The 15,746-nt window shown below is 40.1% G+C and overlaps 2 protein-coding genes across 2 annotated transcripts in view; one reads left to right on the forward strand and one right to left on the reverse strand.

Moving 5' to 3' along the window:
• The window catches only part of LOC144513005 (inactive dipeptidyl peptidase 10-like), a 55,176-nt gene extending 50,809 nt beyond the window's left edge, over positions 1 to 4,367 (forward strand). The window contains 4 exon segments of the mRNA XM_078244046.1: positions 1,295 to 1,367; positions 1,584 to 1,657; positions 1,965 to 2,082; positions 2,085 to 4,367. Of these exon segments, the coding sequence (XP_078100172.1) occupies positions 1,295 to 1,367; positions 1,584 to 1,657; positions 1,965 to 2,082; positions 2,085 to 2,281 (462 nt within the window). The 3' untranslated portion in view covers positions 2,282 to 4,367.
• A 4,061-nt stretch (positions 4,368 to 8,428) lies between these two features.
• Positions 8,429 to 14,451, reverse strand: LOC144512777 (tubulin alpha-1C chain-like). The gene is made up of 4 exons (XM_078243700.1): positions 14,340 to 14,451; positions 10,730 to 10,952; positions 9,896 to 10,044; positions 8,429 to 9,636 (listed from the first exon to the last, which is right to left on the reverse strand). Exons 1-4 carry the CDS (start codon positions 14,340 to 14,342, stop codon positions 8,662 to 8,664), a joined length of 1,350 nt encoding a protein of 449 aa, XP_078099826.1. The 5' UTR covers positions 14,343 to 14,451; the 3' UTR covers positions 8,429 to 8,661.
• Between the last annotated feature and the right edge of the window lie 1,295 nt (positions 14,452 to 15,746).

Here is a 15,746-nt window from a genome sequence, read left to right on the forward strand (position 1 = left end):
CAAATTTAACTAATAGTTTCATTATGTCCGTTAATTTAACAATTTAACTCGTCAGTTTGTACGCCACCTTCCAATGTAAAAAGAGTCATTATTTTGTGCAGCAGAAGTATGACTTCCCTCCTCTCCTATTCTGTAAATCACCTCTGGACCCTCAGGTTCATCTTGTGAGTTTTTGGAAGGTACCTGACACCACTGCATTCAAGCGAAGCAATAAGTCAGAGCACAGTGGGAAACATCGAGGAAAACATGTTTGGTTACTTAATGCAAGATCTTGGCAACAGAATTATTCAATTTCTAAAATCAATTTTACTAGCAGACTTGAATGGAGCCACAAATAAAAGGCTGCTGGTGTTGGAGCCTACAAATTAAAGTACTACAACAGTGTAAATTAACTACATACTGTTTCAAATTACTTAAAAAATGATTTTTTTTTCTTTCCACAAAGTCTCTCTTCCTCAATAGCGAGGTAGAGGTCACAGCTTTCTAAATGAAAACGCACTCTGCTTTGGTTCACTTCACAAAGAAAACGGTTACAAATAAAGACACAAATGTGGCCACAAGCATTTCAGGCAATTTTCCAAATCCTGTCCTTTTGCAACAGAAAACACACAAACATGAAAAGTAGGAAAATGCCAGAGGTTAAAAAGAAATTACAGAATCGTCCTCTATGTGAAGGTTGCAGTCAAAGTGTGTTTTTCCTCCTAAGTGGGTTGCCTAAAAGTGGGCCGGCTATTTTTGTGACTCTCACAGCAGGAGAGGGTGTCTGCTTTTAAATGACATCCAATGAAAAAGAAATGTGGCGCAATCTGATCAGACAATCAGCGGGACATCATCACTCGTCCTCTGAGACTGAACGAGAAGCAGACGGGGTTATTAAATGTCCGGCTGCTGATGTGCGGCGGCTGACTTGCTGGAATATCTTCTTCGTTTGCATCCCAGCTGGGAATAAAAAGTGAATGATGGGATTGAGAGGTTGAGATATCCTCTAATATAACAGCTACCATTCAAACTCCCCTGAGCAATACATCTAAATGCAATCTGGCTTCCTGTTGCAGAGGAAAAAAATACAAAATACTCACCAGTTTCTCTGCCAATGTGAACATGAGATGTATATGTCAATTTCATGTCAGGCTGCTCCACATGTGGCCACGTCGGCTGCACGATAAATATAAGACTACAGCCAGTTGCTGCTTAGCTTAGCTTAGTATAAAGACTGGAAACTGGGGGATTTTACATACAAAACTTATGTAAAAGTGATCAAATCTGATGTATTCATAAAGAATTTTTCTCCCAGGCATCCAGAGTTGTCACCAACATGAAAGGTCTGCAGGGCGGAACTCTGTTTCTGGCTCACGGCACTGCAGACGGTACGCACATCTCCCACTATTCTCCTCATGTGACAGTTTTCATCGCAAAATATAAGATGAAATCATCACAATAACCTTTTATGTGTTAATGATTGTGTTCTTTTGATGATGCAGAGCTTTAAAACTCCACCCTGCATGAGAACCGCAGCTTTTATATGCAGCAGTGTAAAATAACCCTGTTGACACGTATTTGCATGTCTTGTTTTTCCTCCACAGCAAACGTTCACTTTCAGCACACAGCAGAGCTCATCAAACACTTGATAAAGATCGGAGCCAACTATACTATGCAGGTAAATACTTTGCTCTTAAACAGACTACTTCAACTGGGGCTGGAGACAAAGTAAAAGAAGACTGTTTGACGTAATCAAAGTCTGTAACACGGTTTCAATGTAGAAGTTGTATGTTGCCAAAGGAAAGTTTGCAATCCTGAATCACAATGAAAAGAATCCTCTGTTCCAAACTGCATAGGAAAAACTGTCTTTTTAAGACAATACCAGACAATAATCCGTTAATATGCACTTTCTAAATTTCAGTTGACCTTATGTGTTTTTTATATCTTCTTCACTCTTTTATCTCTTGTGTTTGTTTTTGGGATAGATCTACCCAGACGAGGGACACTTCCTGTCAAGACGCAGCCAGATACAGTTGACTCACTCCCTAATTGGTTATTTTAGAGGATGTTTGCTTGATGCATCATCATTACTCGACCAACAACAACGGGACGACGAGTGAGAGGAAACGTGGTTATTATTACTGGACCGTGTGTGTTTATGATGTGCCCCTGCTTGACTGAGTGTGTGTGTGTGTGTGTGTGTGTGTGTGTGTGTGTGTGTGTGTGTGTGTGTGTGTGTTTTATACCTGTAGAACCACATTTGATGGACAATACAAGCTTCTTCCCAACATATCAGATATAGTTTCTATCGCTCGTCACCTCAGTAGAATAAAGCTCCTACAGTCGGCTCCCATGATGCAAACAGGTCATTCAGAGAGATATCGCCTCTCTCTCACTGACAGAACAGAGAAAATGTTACATTTTTTGTGTCATGGCAAGATTTGCAAACTATACAAAATGTGTGGGAAGATTGCAGGAGGTGATAAAATGACTTTCTTTATGAGGCCAACCTACTCTCTAAAAACCATGACAGGCTTCTGTCGGCACAGTCTCCGCAAAACATTGTGTGAAATTAGCACAAATTCTGAAACAAAGGTTTTTTTTTTACGTGTTGTTTTTATTCCTTCTTCCCATGTAAAGGTGAGATAACTGCAGCTTCAAATCTTCTCACATATTACTCAGCTTGTTTCCATGAAGCATGGCATTTTCCACCTAGTATTCATAAATGGATTTTATTTAGAAGCCCGTTACACTGATTATGTTTCAAGCTCTTTTTCTCAACATTGAGAGGTTTTTTTTCCGATGCCAGTTGCACCAATCTGGTCCATCAGTGGGACATGAAACCAATTTAAAAATGCACATTTATGACATCATTAATCCTCCAAAGCTTCCTGTATAGGAAAAGACGATACATTTGTTTTAAAGAACAACAAAACATGACAGCGTCATGTCAACATCTCTTATTGCTAAAACTTCATCTGAAAGCGATTAACTTGCAGGGAAACATAATGCAACGTGTGTAAGCAATCAAAAAGCAGACACCGTTCGCTCATCGTTCAGAAAACCAGTTTGTCATGTTAGGTCCTGTATATTTATGTTGGCATGGTTACCTGTTTTACAAATAAGGTTACAGATTTTGAAGTCATTAAGCCTTTATTCAGACAGCAAGAGTGCTAAACAGATGGACAGTACTTATTTATTACACTGTCTCCTTGTCAGTATATTACCTGAGATTTATTTATTTTATTATTTACCATGTCACAACAATTTTCTTTTGATATATGATAAAAAAAAACATCTCTAAATATTGAGCTTAAAGGAGCAATAAGTGCAGTTGTTCTCGTCCCATAGCACATAACTCTCACTACATAGATATTTATAGAACATTATATCTCTGGCTCACCATCTATCTGCAGCAGCTTCATACTCTTCATCTGGCCTCTTTCTGTTTGGACCTTTTTCTTCACACAAATCTGCAGCCGGTTTATTGCATTTTTTTTTTATGATAAACTATAACCTTGTCACAAGGAGTTTGCATTGAATTCCTGCTGTAATGTCATTTAATAGCTGCAGGGTATATTTTCTATGGTTTTATATTTTCTACTGGTTGCCTTAACGGTCTTACGTAAACCGCTTAATGTTCCTTCAAATCCTTGGCTGACAGAACATACCAATATTATTTTTGTTTTGTAAACTTGATTTGGAGAAACTCATGTCCTAATTTATTCATTAGAATTCTTCTGGATGAATTATTTCAAGTGCAATTGCCCTTCACTTGTGCATTTCCAGCTGCTAAAAATGTGGCTTTTGTTTCGAAACACTCCCATTTTATAGTGTTATACATAAAGCTTTGTAATTAAAAAGCATCTTAAGTGTTACGGGCAACACAATGCCATAGCAAGAGAGCGTTCCTCACTCTGATTATGCAGACAATTACTGTCGGCCATCAATCCCAGTGAGAAATGTCCTCAGTCAGTTGTAGCTTTTAGAGGAGCCAACATGTGCTCAGTGTCTGGAGTTTCATTTCCAAACTGCTATTAACACGTGAGGAGAAAAAAAAACGTTAATCTCAAATTGTGATAATCCCCTACATTGCATGGCTATTGGTTGTTATGCCAACCTGTCGGTAGTCTTGGATACAGCTACTCTCGGGCTGGTGATGCAACATCTTCAACGTTGTGTGCCGGCTTAACAGCAAAAGACCCACCTGCTGAACAGTCCTGCCTGTGCTCTGTAACAGTTTATTAAGTCCAACTTAAAGAAACAGTGTGTGAAGTCATAGTTATTGTTTTGAATGGGTTTTTACTGTGAGTTTAACTTGATTTATTTATTTTCTGGGTTGGAAACATTGTGGGTGAGAGGTGAATAGAGAAAAAGTTATTGTATTTTTTGGCTGTTTTAATATTAAAGAAACATGAATGAGCCATGTTTGAGTCTTATTTTTTAGGAGGTGGAGAGAATCCTGGAGAATTATGTATATTTATGTAATAATAGTTTCATTTGTCTCTTGCAGAGATGAAAGAAGTACTCACATCCTGTAGTAGACTTAGGCTACTAAAGTAAAAGTAGAAATACTTAAAAGTATCGGTTACAAGTCAAAGCCCTGAATTTTTTAAATGTTTGGTAAGTGAAAGTACAGAAGTAGTACTATCAGAAAAATGTACTGAAAATATCAAAAGTTAATGTACTCATTATGCAGAATGGCTCCTTTCAAAGTTACATAATAAATACACAAGAGCATTTTAATGAGGAGCCACTTTAAGATACTTTGTATAATACTGGGTACAGAGTACTATATAGTATACTAGTATATCATATAGGCATATCGTGTTTTGTGTGTAAAAAGTAACTGTGGGTGTCAAATAAATGTAGTGGTGTCAAACATACATTAGTTCCCTCTGAAATGAATTGGAGTAGAAGAGTAAAGTAGCATACAATTTAAATACTCAAGTATAAGTATTTCAAATACACTAGACATGTGTATTACTTGCATTCTTTTTCACATTATCAGTAATTTTTTAACCTGCCATTCCCTTTCTGACTCCCACAGCTGTTCCAAATCTCCTAATCCCCTTCCCCACCACCATATATACCACCCACCTCCTGCACTTCCCCACCCAATGACATGAAGCCGTTTTAATTACAGATGCCGTAAACCTTCGCCGTGTGCTAAATGCATGACACTGAAAGGTGACATAAAGTTTATTCAAAACAGTCAGTATGCAATGCAAATAATGCAACGCACAAAGAAAATGGAGAAGCTAAAACTAATTGTGGATAGTGGTGAAACAGCTCCATGAAATGAACAAATAAATAATTAAAGTTGCTGTTTAATTACACTACATTTTAGTGACCATCATTTAAGATATACTACATGTAAGTAAAGTAAAGCAGTAAGGTACTATGTTGATTTCGTGGATACCAACTTCAAAAATACTCTGTAAATGCTGCACTGATACAGGTGTACACGGCATTCCTGCTTTTATTCTGCTGTTACGGCATGCCAAGCTGTTAGTTGCTGCACCACCCAAACCTCCAACTTGTACACTAAACTTTTGGTATTGTTGGTTTTACCAAGGCATAATGTTTATGCATGTTTTGTTGAAAGGGGTTTTGTTCTCCCAGAACAATCCTCTCAAAGAAAAGAGCCTTTTCCACCAACTCTAACTGTAAAACCATTTGTCCTGACCCTGCTATGGTTGTTCATTGATATCAGCACCTTTTAGTTTCCCTTTGTCTGAGTAGCTGTGTTTGTGTGACAATGCCTAACCATCGTGTTCTTTTAACCATACTGAGAAGAAATATGAAATATAGGAGACAAAAACATGACCTTCATAATTCCTCTGCCCACGCTGCCGAGACTTAATTACATCAAAGCAATTACAGAGCCAATATGAAGGCCTCCTCCGCTGAGGAGGGGAAGAAAAAAATAATCCAGCAGCAACTTCAGAAACTATGAGTTAAGACCTGAACTGGGAAAATAAGTCTGTCTCTCATGGTCCTGCACAGGAAAATCTGTGAAGAAGGAAGTCTTTTGTACATTTTTTTATTCTTATTCTTTATTTTATAAAGGACGACACACATTAATTAACATTTCTGTAAATGTGCCAGTGTTAGCCAGGCGTCTGATTTTCAACTGTAGTCCTTTGGCTAGATGATTTTAGACCAGAGCAACAGGAAACAGCAAGACATTAGTACAGGTTAAACTATACAGACAGAAGTCAACAAGACACCACACAGACAGCTAGAGCAACAAATACGCTTTCTCAGTAAGCCATGCAGAGCTACAGGAAGCAGCAAGACACAGTTACACATCAACAGTATCCCCATTCAGTATAAGAAGCCATGCAAGCATCAAAACACAGCCAAGCAACACAGACCCGAGCCATCTTCTTGCACTGTTCAACCACGCTGTAGCAAACGAGAAGTCTAAATTAGTTTTAAATGAGCTTTACCTTAGAGCATTCACAGTAATTAGTCAGAACAACACAGATAGATTTCAACTGCATATCTAACTGGAACACAGCACAAGAACAGCCCCAGACTCACAAATTAGATCATTTATTTACCCAAGGATGTCCACATATATATATATATATGTGTGTGTGTGTGTGTGTGTGTTCTTGTTTAACTATATTCGTGGGGTCCAAAAACTGGGAATACAGTATACTTGTGGGGTCCGAACAGCTTTGTGGGTCCAAAATGCTGGACCCAACACCTTTAAAGGGCTGTTTGAGGGTTAAGACTTGGTTTCAGAATTAGGGATAGCATTAGGTTCTGGTTAGGGTGAGGGTAAGGGTTAAGGTTAGGGAACGCATTATGTCAATGACGGGTCCCCACAAAGATGGTGTGTGTGTGTGTGTGTGTGTGTGTGTGTGTGTGTGTGTGTGTGTGTGTGTGTACGCCGAGCTGGTGGCCTTGTCCTTGATAGTTCTCAATTCACATATTCTTTCTTTCCTGTTATCTTCCCTACAGTGTGGTTGTTGTAATGAGCTTCCTCTCACAGTAGCACCCCACTGCCATCTTGTGGTAAAACACCCACAACGTGTACATAAAAAGACAACACATTACTTTGACGCTTTTATCCAAAGTGACTTACAATTAAGTGCGTTCAACCTTGAAGGTGCAAACTCCAGACAACAAGTAGTAAGTGCAAGTACATTAGCTCTAAATAGGTAATGCTACAAAGAGACATATGAAAGTGCAGTATCAAGATATATATATATAATTTTTTTTTTTCCCCTTCATTATCCGAGGTGTACTCGGAAGAGATGTGTGGTGACAATAAACTGTTTATTGTGGACAAACGCCTCTGCCAAGAAACATACACAGACATAACATGTTTCAAATGATTCAGAAATAGGCCTATGTATAAAAAAACAACACCTTATCCGTGTCCTTTCCCGTTCGTTGTCCTGCAGATAACACAAACAAACACCTGTCCATGTGCTGTTTCTATGCTAGCATAAGAAGACAGCAGCAAATCTTTTCTTATTATGGCCTCCATGTTTTCACACACCTGATGCTCTGGGCTACGGCCAACAGTTGGTGGCAGTCATGCAACAAGTTGTTATGCCAAACACCAATATAACAGAAGAAGAAGAACACGCATCCCGACCATGTGAACGCTGGCAGTCGGAAAAACAACGTAACCACGGGGGCGGCGGTCCCTGTTATTCCCAGGTGGCATGAACGCAGCATTAGATCGCACACGCTGAACGTCAACGCGAAAACTAATTTTTTTTTAGCACGTGAGCAGAGTCTATTTGTGATTGACCTGTGAGCTCAATAATTTGAAACAGCTGAGGCAGAGAGGATTCAAAAGGAAAGGAACACCCCCCCTCCCCCCCCCCCAGGGGCAATCATTCTGACTAATCAGACGCTTTTAATGCTGCCTTCCTCCTTTTGTTTATTCGCTTTCACCTCAACCATGATGTGTGCGTTACTTGATTTACCTTCATGCACACAATTTATGTTGGATGTTTGATTTATCTGTTCTCTCTTTGCAGAGTATATGAAATTCCCCAAATAAGGCCATAGATGAGGGAAAAAGAAGAATGGCATACAAGAGAACCTTCTGGAAAGGCAGTAATGTTCTTTGTTTTCTCCTTTAGAACTGCTGTAACTGTGTAGGTTTCCAACTAGTACTTAAATAATTAGTTGATTAATTGACACAAAGTTCATTTTCATTTGTCTTAAGTTAGATCATTTATAAAGCCTCAATTATGAGGAGTTGCTAGTTTTCTATCTTTATATCATTGTCATATCTTTAGGTTTTATGCTGTTTATTGAACACAATTATTACTACATGTTAAAATAACAATTCAAATATGAATAGTGAAAATAATCATAGTTACAACTGTTTCCAAACACATTTCCAAAAGGAAATGCAAAGGTAGTAACTCTAAGTATTATACACTCTAAAATCAAACATTCTTGGAAGTCAAGAGAAGGTGGTGTCAACAGTTTTATTTAGAAAAAGGAAGCAAAGGCACATTCTCTCTCATTGGAGTAATTTTTTATTACACCAAACACCATGGGCTTGAGCTCGGACAGATCTCTGCTCGGCAGTAATGTTAGTGTTCATTAGAGGTCTACACAGCAGTCAATAAACTGCACATCAACACTCAAGGCTGCTTTTACTGTTACTGTTACCCTTTCCTTAAAAACGTCTGTCTGTTTTCAATACTCCTCCCCCTCTTCATCTTCTTCGAATGAGTCGATACCCACCTCTTCGTAATCCTTCTCCAGGGCAGCCATGTCCTCTCTGGCCTCCGAGAACTCTCCCTCCTCCATCCCCTCTCCGACGTACCAGTGGACGAAGGCCCTCTTGGCGTACATCAGGTCAAACTTGTGGTCGAGGCGAGCCCAGGCCTCGGCGATGGCGGTGGTGTTGCTGAGCATGCACACGGCCCTCTGCACCTTGGCCAGGTCTCCTCCAGGAACCACAGTGGGAGGCTGGTAGTTGATGCCCACCTTGAAGCCTGTGGGACACCAGTCCACAAACTGGATGGAGCGCTTGGTTTTGATGTTGCTGATGGCGACGTTGACGTCTTTGGGAACTACATCACCGCGGTACAGGAGACAGCAGGCCATGTACTTGCCGTGGCGAGGGTCACATTTCACCATCTGATTGGCTGGCTCGAAGCAGGAGTTGGTGATCTCAGCCACAGTGAGCTGCTCATGATAGGCCTTCTCTGCGGAGATAACCGGGGCGTAGGTGGCCAGAGGGAAATGGATACGAGGGTAGGGCACCAAGTTGGTCTGGAACTCCGTCAGGTCCACATTCAGGGCGCCGTCGAAGCGCAGGGAGGCGGTGATGGAGGAGACGATCTGGCTGATCAGGCGATTCAGGTTGGTGTACGACGGACGCTCGATGTCCAGGTTCCTGCGGCAGATGTCGTAGATGGCCTCATTGTCCACCATGAAGGCGCAGTCGGAGTGCTCCAGGGTGGTGTGGGTGGTCAAGATGGAGTTGTAGGGCTCCACCACAGCAGTGGACACCTGGGGGGCTGGGTAGATGGCAAACTCCAGCTTGGACTTCTTGCCAAAGTCTACTGAGAGGCGCTCCATCAGCAGGGAGGTGAAGCCTGAGCCGGTTCCTCCTCCAAAGGAGTGAAAGACCAGGAAACCTTGCAGCCCAGTACACTGGTCAGACTGCAAGAGAAAGGTAGAATTTAAGAAGTTTTGAAATGGACTAAATGGCACACTTTTTATTTGAGTTTTATCAAGAAATTCAAAGACTATACTGCTTGGTGAAATAGTGTTTCCTTCGTTCTATTTGATTTAAGATTGTGGTTTTTAAATCATCTTATATAGCATCAAATCACCCTTTAAATCAACAGCTGACTGACATATTTTGGATGTTGTGAAATTGCTGTAAAGCTTGGCCTCTTGAATTAAGAGCTTTTCTTACCAGTTTGCGGATCCTGTCGAGTACAGAGTCAATGTGCTCCTTTCCGACGGTGTAGTGACCACGGGCGTAGTTGTTGGCGGCATCCTCCTTTCCTGAGATCAGCTGCTCGGGGTGGAAGAGCTGGCGGTACGTGCCTGTACGAACCTCATCTGGAGGAGAGAGCATGGTAATACGGTTTAGATTTGGGGCTGTAGATAGAATTTGCTTGACTTTTATGTGGATAATGAACTGAAAAGACTTTCAAAGAAAAACACGTTGGTTTCAAATATCAGATTTGTCTAGAGCAATCCGACACATTAAGTTTCAAAATAAATTTGAGGCGACAGGCCATGCAGTGGTTGGGTTATGCATAATTTAACATCTACAATGCCTATTTTTCATCAACTTGGATAGATGAAGTTGTATTGAATTGAAGAGGTCTTGCTTTGTGAATGTTTTGTTTGCCCAAGACACCGAGTAATTTTATTGAATAGTTGATTAGAGTGTTGTTGGACTCTGCATTTAAAAATAAGAACATACTTTGAGCAGTTTCCGGACTTGCAGTGGAAAGTTAGCTTTTGAGATCTGATTGACTGATTCAAACTGAAATGGGCGTGGCCAAAATAAAACTGACTGCAGACCCATTCACTTAAATAGCTTGAAGTAAACTTTGGTCGAAATATAAATTCAAGTCAATGACAATGATATGCACTGTCTTGGACTTAGTTAATGATTAATGATCAGTTTCATCTTTAGAAAGCTGTATTGTCTTCATAAAATCTCAGGCAAGACCCTCTTCTCCTAAACACTAGCTCCCACATCAAATAATGTCAAACAACAGGTTGTTGCTCTCACCAATCACAGTGGGCTCCAGGTCGACAAAGATGGCTCTGGGGACATACTTCCCGGTGCCGGTCTCGCTGAAGAAGGTGGTGAAGGAGTCGTCGTAGCCTCCGCTGGGCTTTTCGCTGGGCATGTGGCCGTCAGGCTGGATGCCGTGCTCCAGGCAGTACAGCTCCCAGCAGGTGTTGCCCATCTGGACACCAGCCTGGCCAACGTGGATAGAGATACACTCGCGCTGCGGAATGAAAAAGGAGAGATTTGTATGTATATTATTTTATATTGTTTCCAATATGATTTAGGGATACTTGTGTATGTATAAACTTCAGAATATGATCAATATCAACTGTATTTCTCAGATTTTCAGCTGCAAAATTATCCCTGCATTCATCATGCAAACCAAACCCCATTGGAATTCACACTTAAGCCGTACCATTTTGCTGGATAGCTGGATGCAAACATTTCTGTTTATAACCTGTCGTGACTTGCTGAAAATGACAGTTAAGTGCCAAAAATAACAAAAAAAAGACTTTTTAACCTAAATTTGCATTTACACATTAGCCCCACAACCTGATTTCTGTGTATTCAAATTTCCAGGTCTGCATCTGCAAACTTTGCAGAAACCTGTTACATTTTCACATCTCCTTGCAAGTAGGATGTGACACCAATCCAAATCAGGAGTCATTATCTAAAAAAGCAAGCATGGATTATTAGCATGTTCTTGTCAGAGTATCTGTAAGGGCCAAAGTGCTTCCACACCCTCCTGAAGTATTTCTAGCTCATTGTAAAGGGTGTGGGTGGGATGGAGGGTGGAGGCAATGGGTGCACGTTTGCTGAGGCCTAAAACAAGTTTGGTCTCATAATTTAGAAGAGAAATAAGGCCTGAGGGAGTTTAAAATGCAACGTCAACTGTCCTGTTTGGTTAACTGGCGCTTCATGAGGAGATTAAAAGTGATGGAAATGAAAATATGTGACACAGGGAGTTTTTTTTTTTTTTACAAAAAAGTAGCACCTTTTGAGGGTGAATTCAACAGATCAATTTAATTTCTGCTGACCCATAACTGCTTTGTTCCACTGTGTGTTTACATTATTGCAGCTGTAGTCTGTCAACAAAAGGCCAGCTGTCACAGATGACAACACAAACACGCCAGATATGTCTCCAAAGAGTTTAGGTAAGCCCAACTCTTATATTCATGTATAATAATTCCATGTTTACATAGTGGTAAAAGAGGCTGCAGCTGACCTCTGACCTCATTTATGGAGGGAACATGTGGGTGTGTATTATATTGTTACATATGTTGTGAAATTCCTATGAAGTCAGTCTGTCTTTGAGCCTAGAGCCGAGCCTAAAAACATCCTGGCATGTTTTTCCCAGTGGGACCTCTTCAGCAACACAAACAGCTCTTAACAATGCTCTGCAGAACATGTCCGTCCTCCCGCACAAGATCATTCAGTCTGATAAGCAGTCTTGAAGGGTTTTACTTTGCTGTGCATGTTTTTTCAATCAGGAATTATCTTGACGTGAGTTGTGTTATTATTTTAATGAGTGGAGTGACCGACTTTCTTTCAAGTTAGCTACATTCTTAATATCAGTAATACTGTTTCAATTCAAACCACATAAACTAGTTAGATAAGTGTAAGATAAATGGTTATAATATGCCTTTATGTATATGAAAATAGTTACCTAAAAGTATGGATAAATTGGAATAATGTAAGCTGGATGATAAAGGTGGTAATAAATAACCAACAGTACTCTAATGGATAAATGCTGGAATAGCTAAAAGTAATGGGAAAAACGTAAAAAAATAGTTAGCTAAAAGTAATGGATAAACCATTGTAGTAAAGTTATTAATAATACTTAATACAAAAAAGTGTTGCGATAGCCAAATGTATCAGCTGTATTTAATAGTCGAAATAGTTACGTAAAAGTAATCAATAAATGGTTGAGATGTCAGTCTTCTGCCACAGTGGTAGTGCTACTAATACCTGAACTAAACATTGACAGCTGAGTAATAGTAGTATAATTTATATTATAAATAGCACAACCACCAGAAACGGCATATTTTAGCCTAGAATAACAGTTTTTTTCATTGTGGGCTTTTGTTTTGAATTTTGATCCCTTGACCTCCCCCCTCCCCCCTTAAACAGATTGTGAGAAAGACGGAGGAGGGGGTCAGGGTGACACGGGAGCTGCCTAGTATGGCGATGGCAGCCTGCTCAGCAGCCAGCTATTTTGAGTGAAGCCTCACACAGACAGCTACACCACAAACATGTTTAGATGGCAGCTTACATCATGGAAATAATATGCTTTAAATGCAATGACTTTATGGAGCATTTACAGCGTCTTAGCAAAATGCAGTATGCAGACATAACTGCGATGAAGCTTATATTCTGCCTTATTGTGAGCCGGGGAGCTTCGACAGGATATGAGAAAAGTGGGAGTGGTAGTGTGCAACATGCCACATTGGTTCATGCTTACAAGACACACACAGACTGAAAGTTACACTTCCTGGCAATGGCAGTACAGTGAGCGACTATGCGCTTCCTGGATCTTGTTCTAAAACTGTCACAGCTGACGTTGGGGCCTAGACATAGGCGAGCAAACACAGTGGAGCATTGTATTGTAAGTCTGTTGTGTACCAAGATACAGAACTTTAATTATTCTGTAGCTTCCCAATTCAAATGAAGTGGAGGGATGTGTTTTTCCACACTTGACAAATCACGTAATGTTCATAAAATCAAGAGATGCTATTTATCTTCATCTAAACCCACTCTAGCAATACTTTTTAAATGTGGGATGGCAACTCTGAAGGCAGTATGACTGTCCACAGCTCCCCTTTCATGTTGTATCACAAATGGCCCAACAGGAAGTGTCAGCGGAACCAAAAAACCATTTGGGGAAACACTTTTCTTGTAGTCAGCGCCTAAACAAACCGTTTGTATTCACTCCTGTCTTTTCAAATGGCCTGCAAACGTTACGACACACTCACTGTTTGCTCTTCCAAGGGAACAAAGTAAAAGTCATCATGCTGAACTCATGCTGAAGAATTAACGCAAGACTCTTTAGCTCTTGTAAAAATGTTGATCCATGGCTTTTAGGGTTTATTGTCATGTGCCAGACCTCATGTCTAACATGTTTTTTTTATTTTTATTATCTGAAGGGTGTTTAATGCATTCACAAGACGCAGCTTTAGGTCAAACACTGCAGGAATGCAGCAGCTTATCAGCACGATGGCGCTGAACGGCAGAAATAGAAATGTAAAATACACAAGCGGCCTCTGGAAGCCACATCAGCATTCCCCAAACAAGCACGCCCTCCTGACAGACAGACATATGGAAACAGTTAACCTTTACTGGGGCTGGAGCCACATGCCTGGTAGCAATGGTTCCACTGATTCACTTTATAATTTTCACAATTTCAAGCATATAAATGAGTTTTTAATGTGCTGTAGCAATGTCAAAAATTTATTTTAGTAGCAACCTGGGGCCACTAAAGTGGAAACGAGCAGAGGCTTGTAATAGATTTTGGAGGGAAAGTCTGCAGACGCAACAAGAAATTATCTCATAAAATCCTGCGAATGTTGCTTTTCTTTTGGATAAGTTAATAATAGTAAAAAGTACTCACCATTGTGCTGTTTTGATTGTCCTTTGAGAAGAGGAAGATGAAACTTGTGGGCTCTCACAGGGCACCTATAATGAGATCTATGTGAGTGAAGTCCTATCAGTCTGTGCCACACACACACTTTTATAGCTGCTACATGAGGAGGAGGAGGATGAGGAGGAGCTTCTTCTTCTTCCTCTGTGTTTTGACGACAGTTTGCATCCAGTGTGTTGCACTACTGCCAGCTACTGGTGATACAGTCCGCCTATAGTGTCCAACCCCATTATTCAAACTCTGCCCATCAGTTCAGTTTCTGTTTAAAAACTGATCAAACCTCTCCTGCCCTGTCCACCTCCTCGACATTCCAGTAGGTTTTTCAATCCTGTTCCCTTCAATCCTGGTCCTTTCATTCCCTCCATCATGATCCTTCTCTCTAGTATGTATTTCCTGCATTCAATTAAAACATGTTACACAGTTTCTGACAGCTACACAACCCTGTTGTATGTTTTTGGTGTACTATTTAAATAAGCATGCCCAATTCTCAATCCGGTGAGGACTGTCTCCTCTTTTCTACTTCCTCCTCCTCTCCTTACATTACCAACTCTATTTTGGATGCTGTATAAATGTAACTTTTAGTTTTTCTCCATTTATTCCATATTTGCATAATACCATGTAATTTGTAATACCACCTCACCTATCATGGATCATGTGGATGCACCGACAGTGTTGTCATTACTTAGAATTCCTCATGGGGGCGACAGAAACTACGCACTATAGCTTTAAAGTAAGTTTTCACAGAATTGGTAGTGGCTTTCTAGTTACATATTTCAGTGTTTCCCCTACTGTGATGGTCCAGAATTATGTTAAAATAGACAGCACAGTAGAATAAGGTTTTAAAAAACGACATTAAAGGGTTCCAGGCAACCCTAAGGCTCTCACCCCTGATTATGTCCTTACTGAAGTGCTTCTTTAATAAATATAATAATGTATCATAAACCAGCCAGAAAAAGGACTTTTGATATTTAGGTGTCAAATCTTGAAACAAAAAGTTTCAATAGTTTTTTGTATAAGGCCTTCATTGCACTCACATCTGAAAATAAGTAATTTCTGAGCACGTGAAATGCAACATAAAAAAAGAAAACAGCAGTTGTTGAAAACACTCCACAAAATAGAAAAAAAAGGTTAATAAAGAGAAAGAGAGAGCATTATCAATTTCATTAGCAAATTTAATTTACATGCGTGAAAGGAAGTAGGAAGAAATATAAACTTACAAACTTTACAAAAATGCAATACAACTATAGAGCTTGAAATACTTGTCAATTATCCCACCCAGTTCCATAGTGATGCAGGTTACAGCCACTAGATGGAGGCATTATCATTTATTATTTGTGTCCAGGTGAACTCTGCCAGTCGCACACTGTATACAGTTTA

The sequence above is a fragment of the Sander vitreus genome, chromosome 24 (genome assembly GCF_031162955.1).
Source record: "Sander vitreus isolate 19-12246 chromosome 24, sanVit1, whole genome shotgun sequence".
In the NCBI taxonomy this organism is placed as follows: Eukaryota; Metazoa; Chordata; class Actinopteri; order Perciformes; family Percidae; genus Sander; species Sander vitreus.

Excerpts from the sequence above, each read along its gene's own strand:
- LOC144512777 (XM_078243700.1), bottom strand. Across the intron at positions 10,045-10,729 it reads CCTGGAGCCCACTGTGATTG|ATGAGGTTCGTACAGGCACG; the intron begins GTGAGAGCAACA and ends TCTCTCCTCCAG. Across the intron at positions 9,637-9,895 it reads TCGACAGGATCCGCAAACTG|TCTGACCAGTGTACTGGGCT; the intron begins GTAAGAAAAGCT and ends TTTCTCTTGCAG.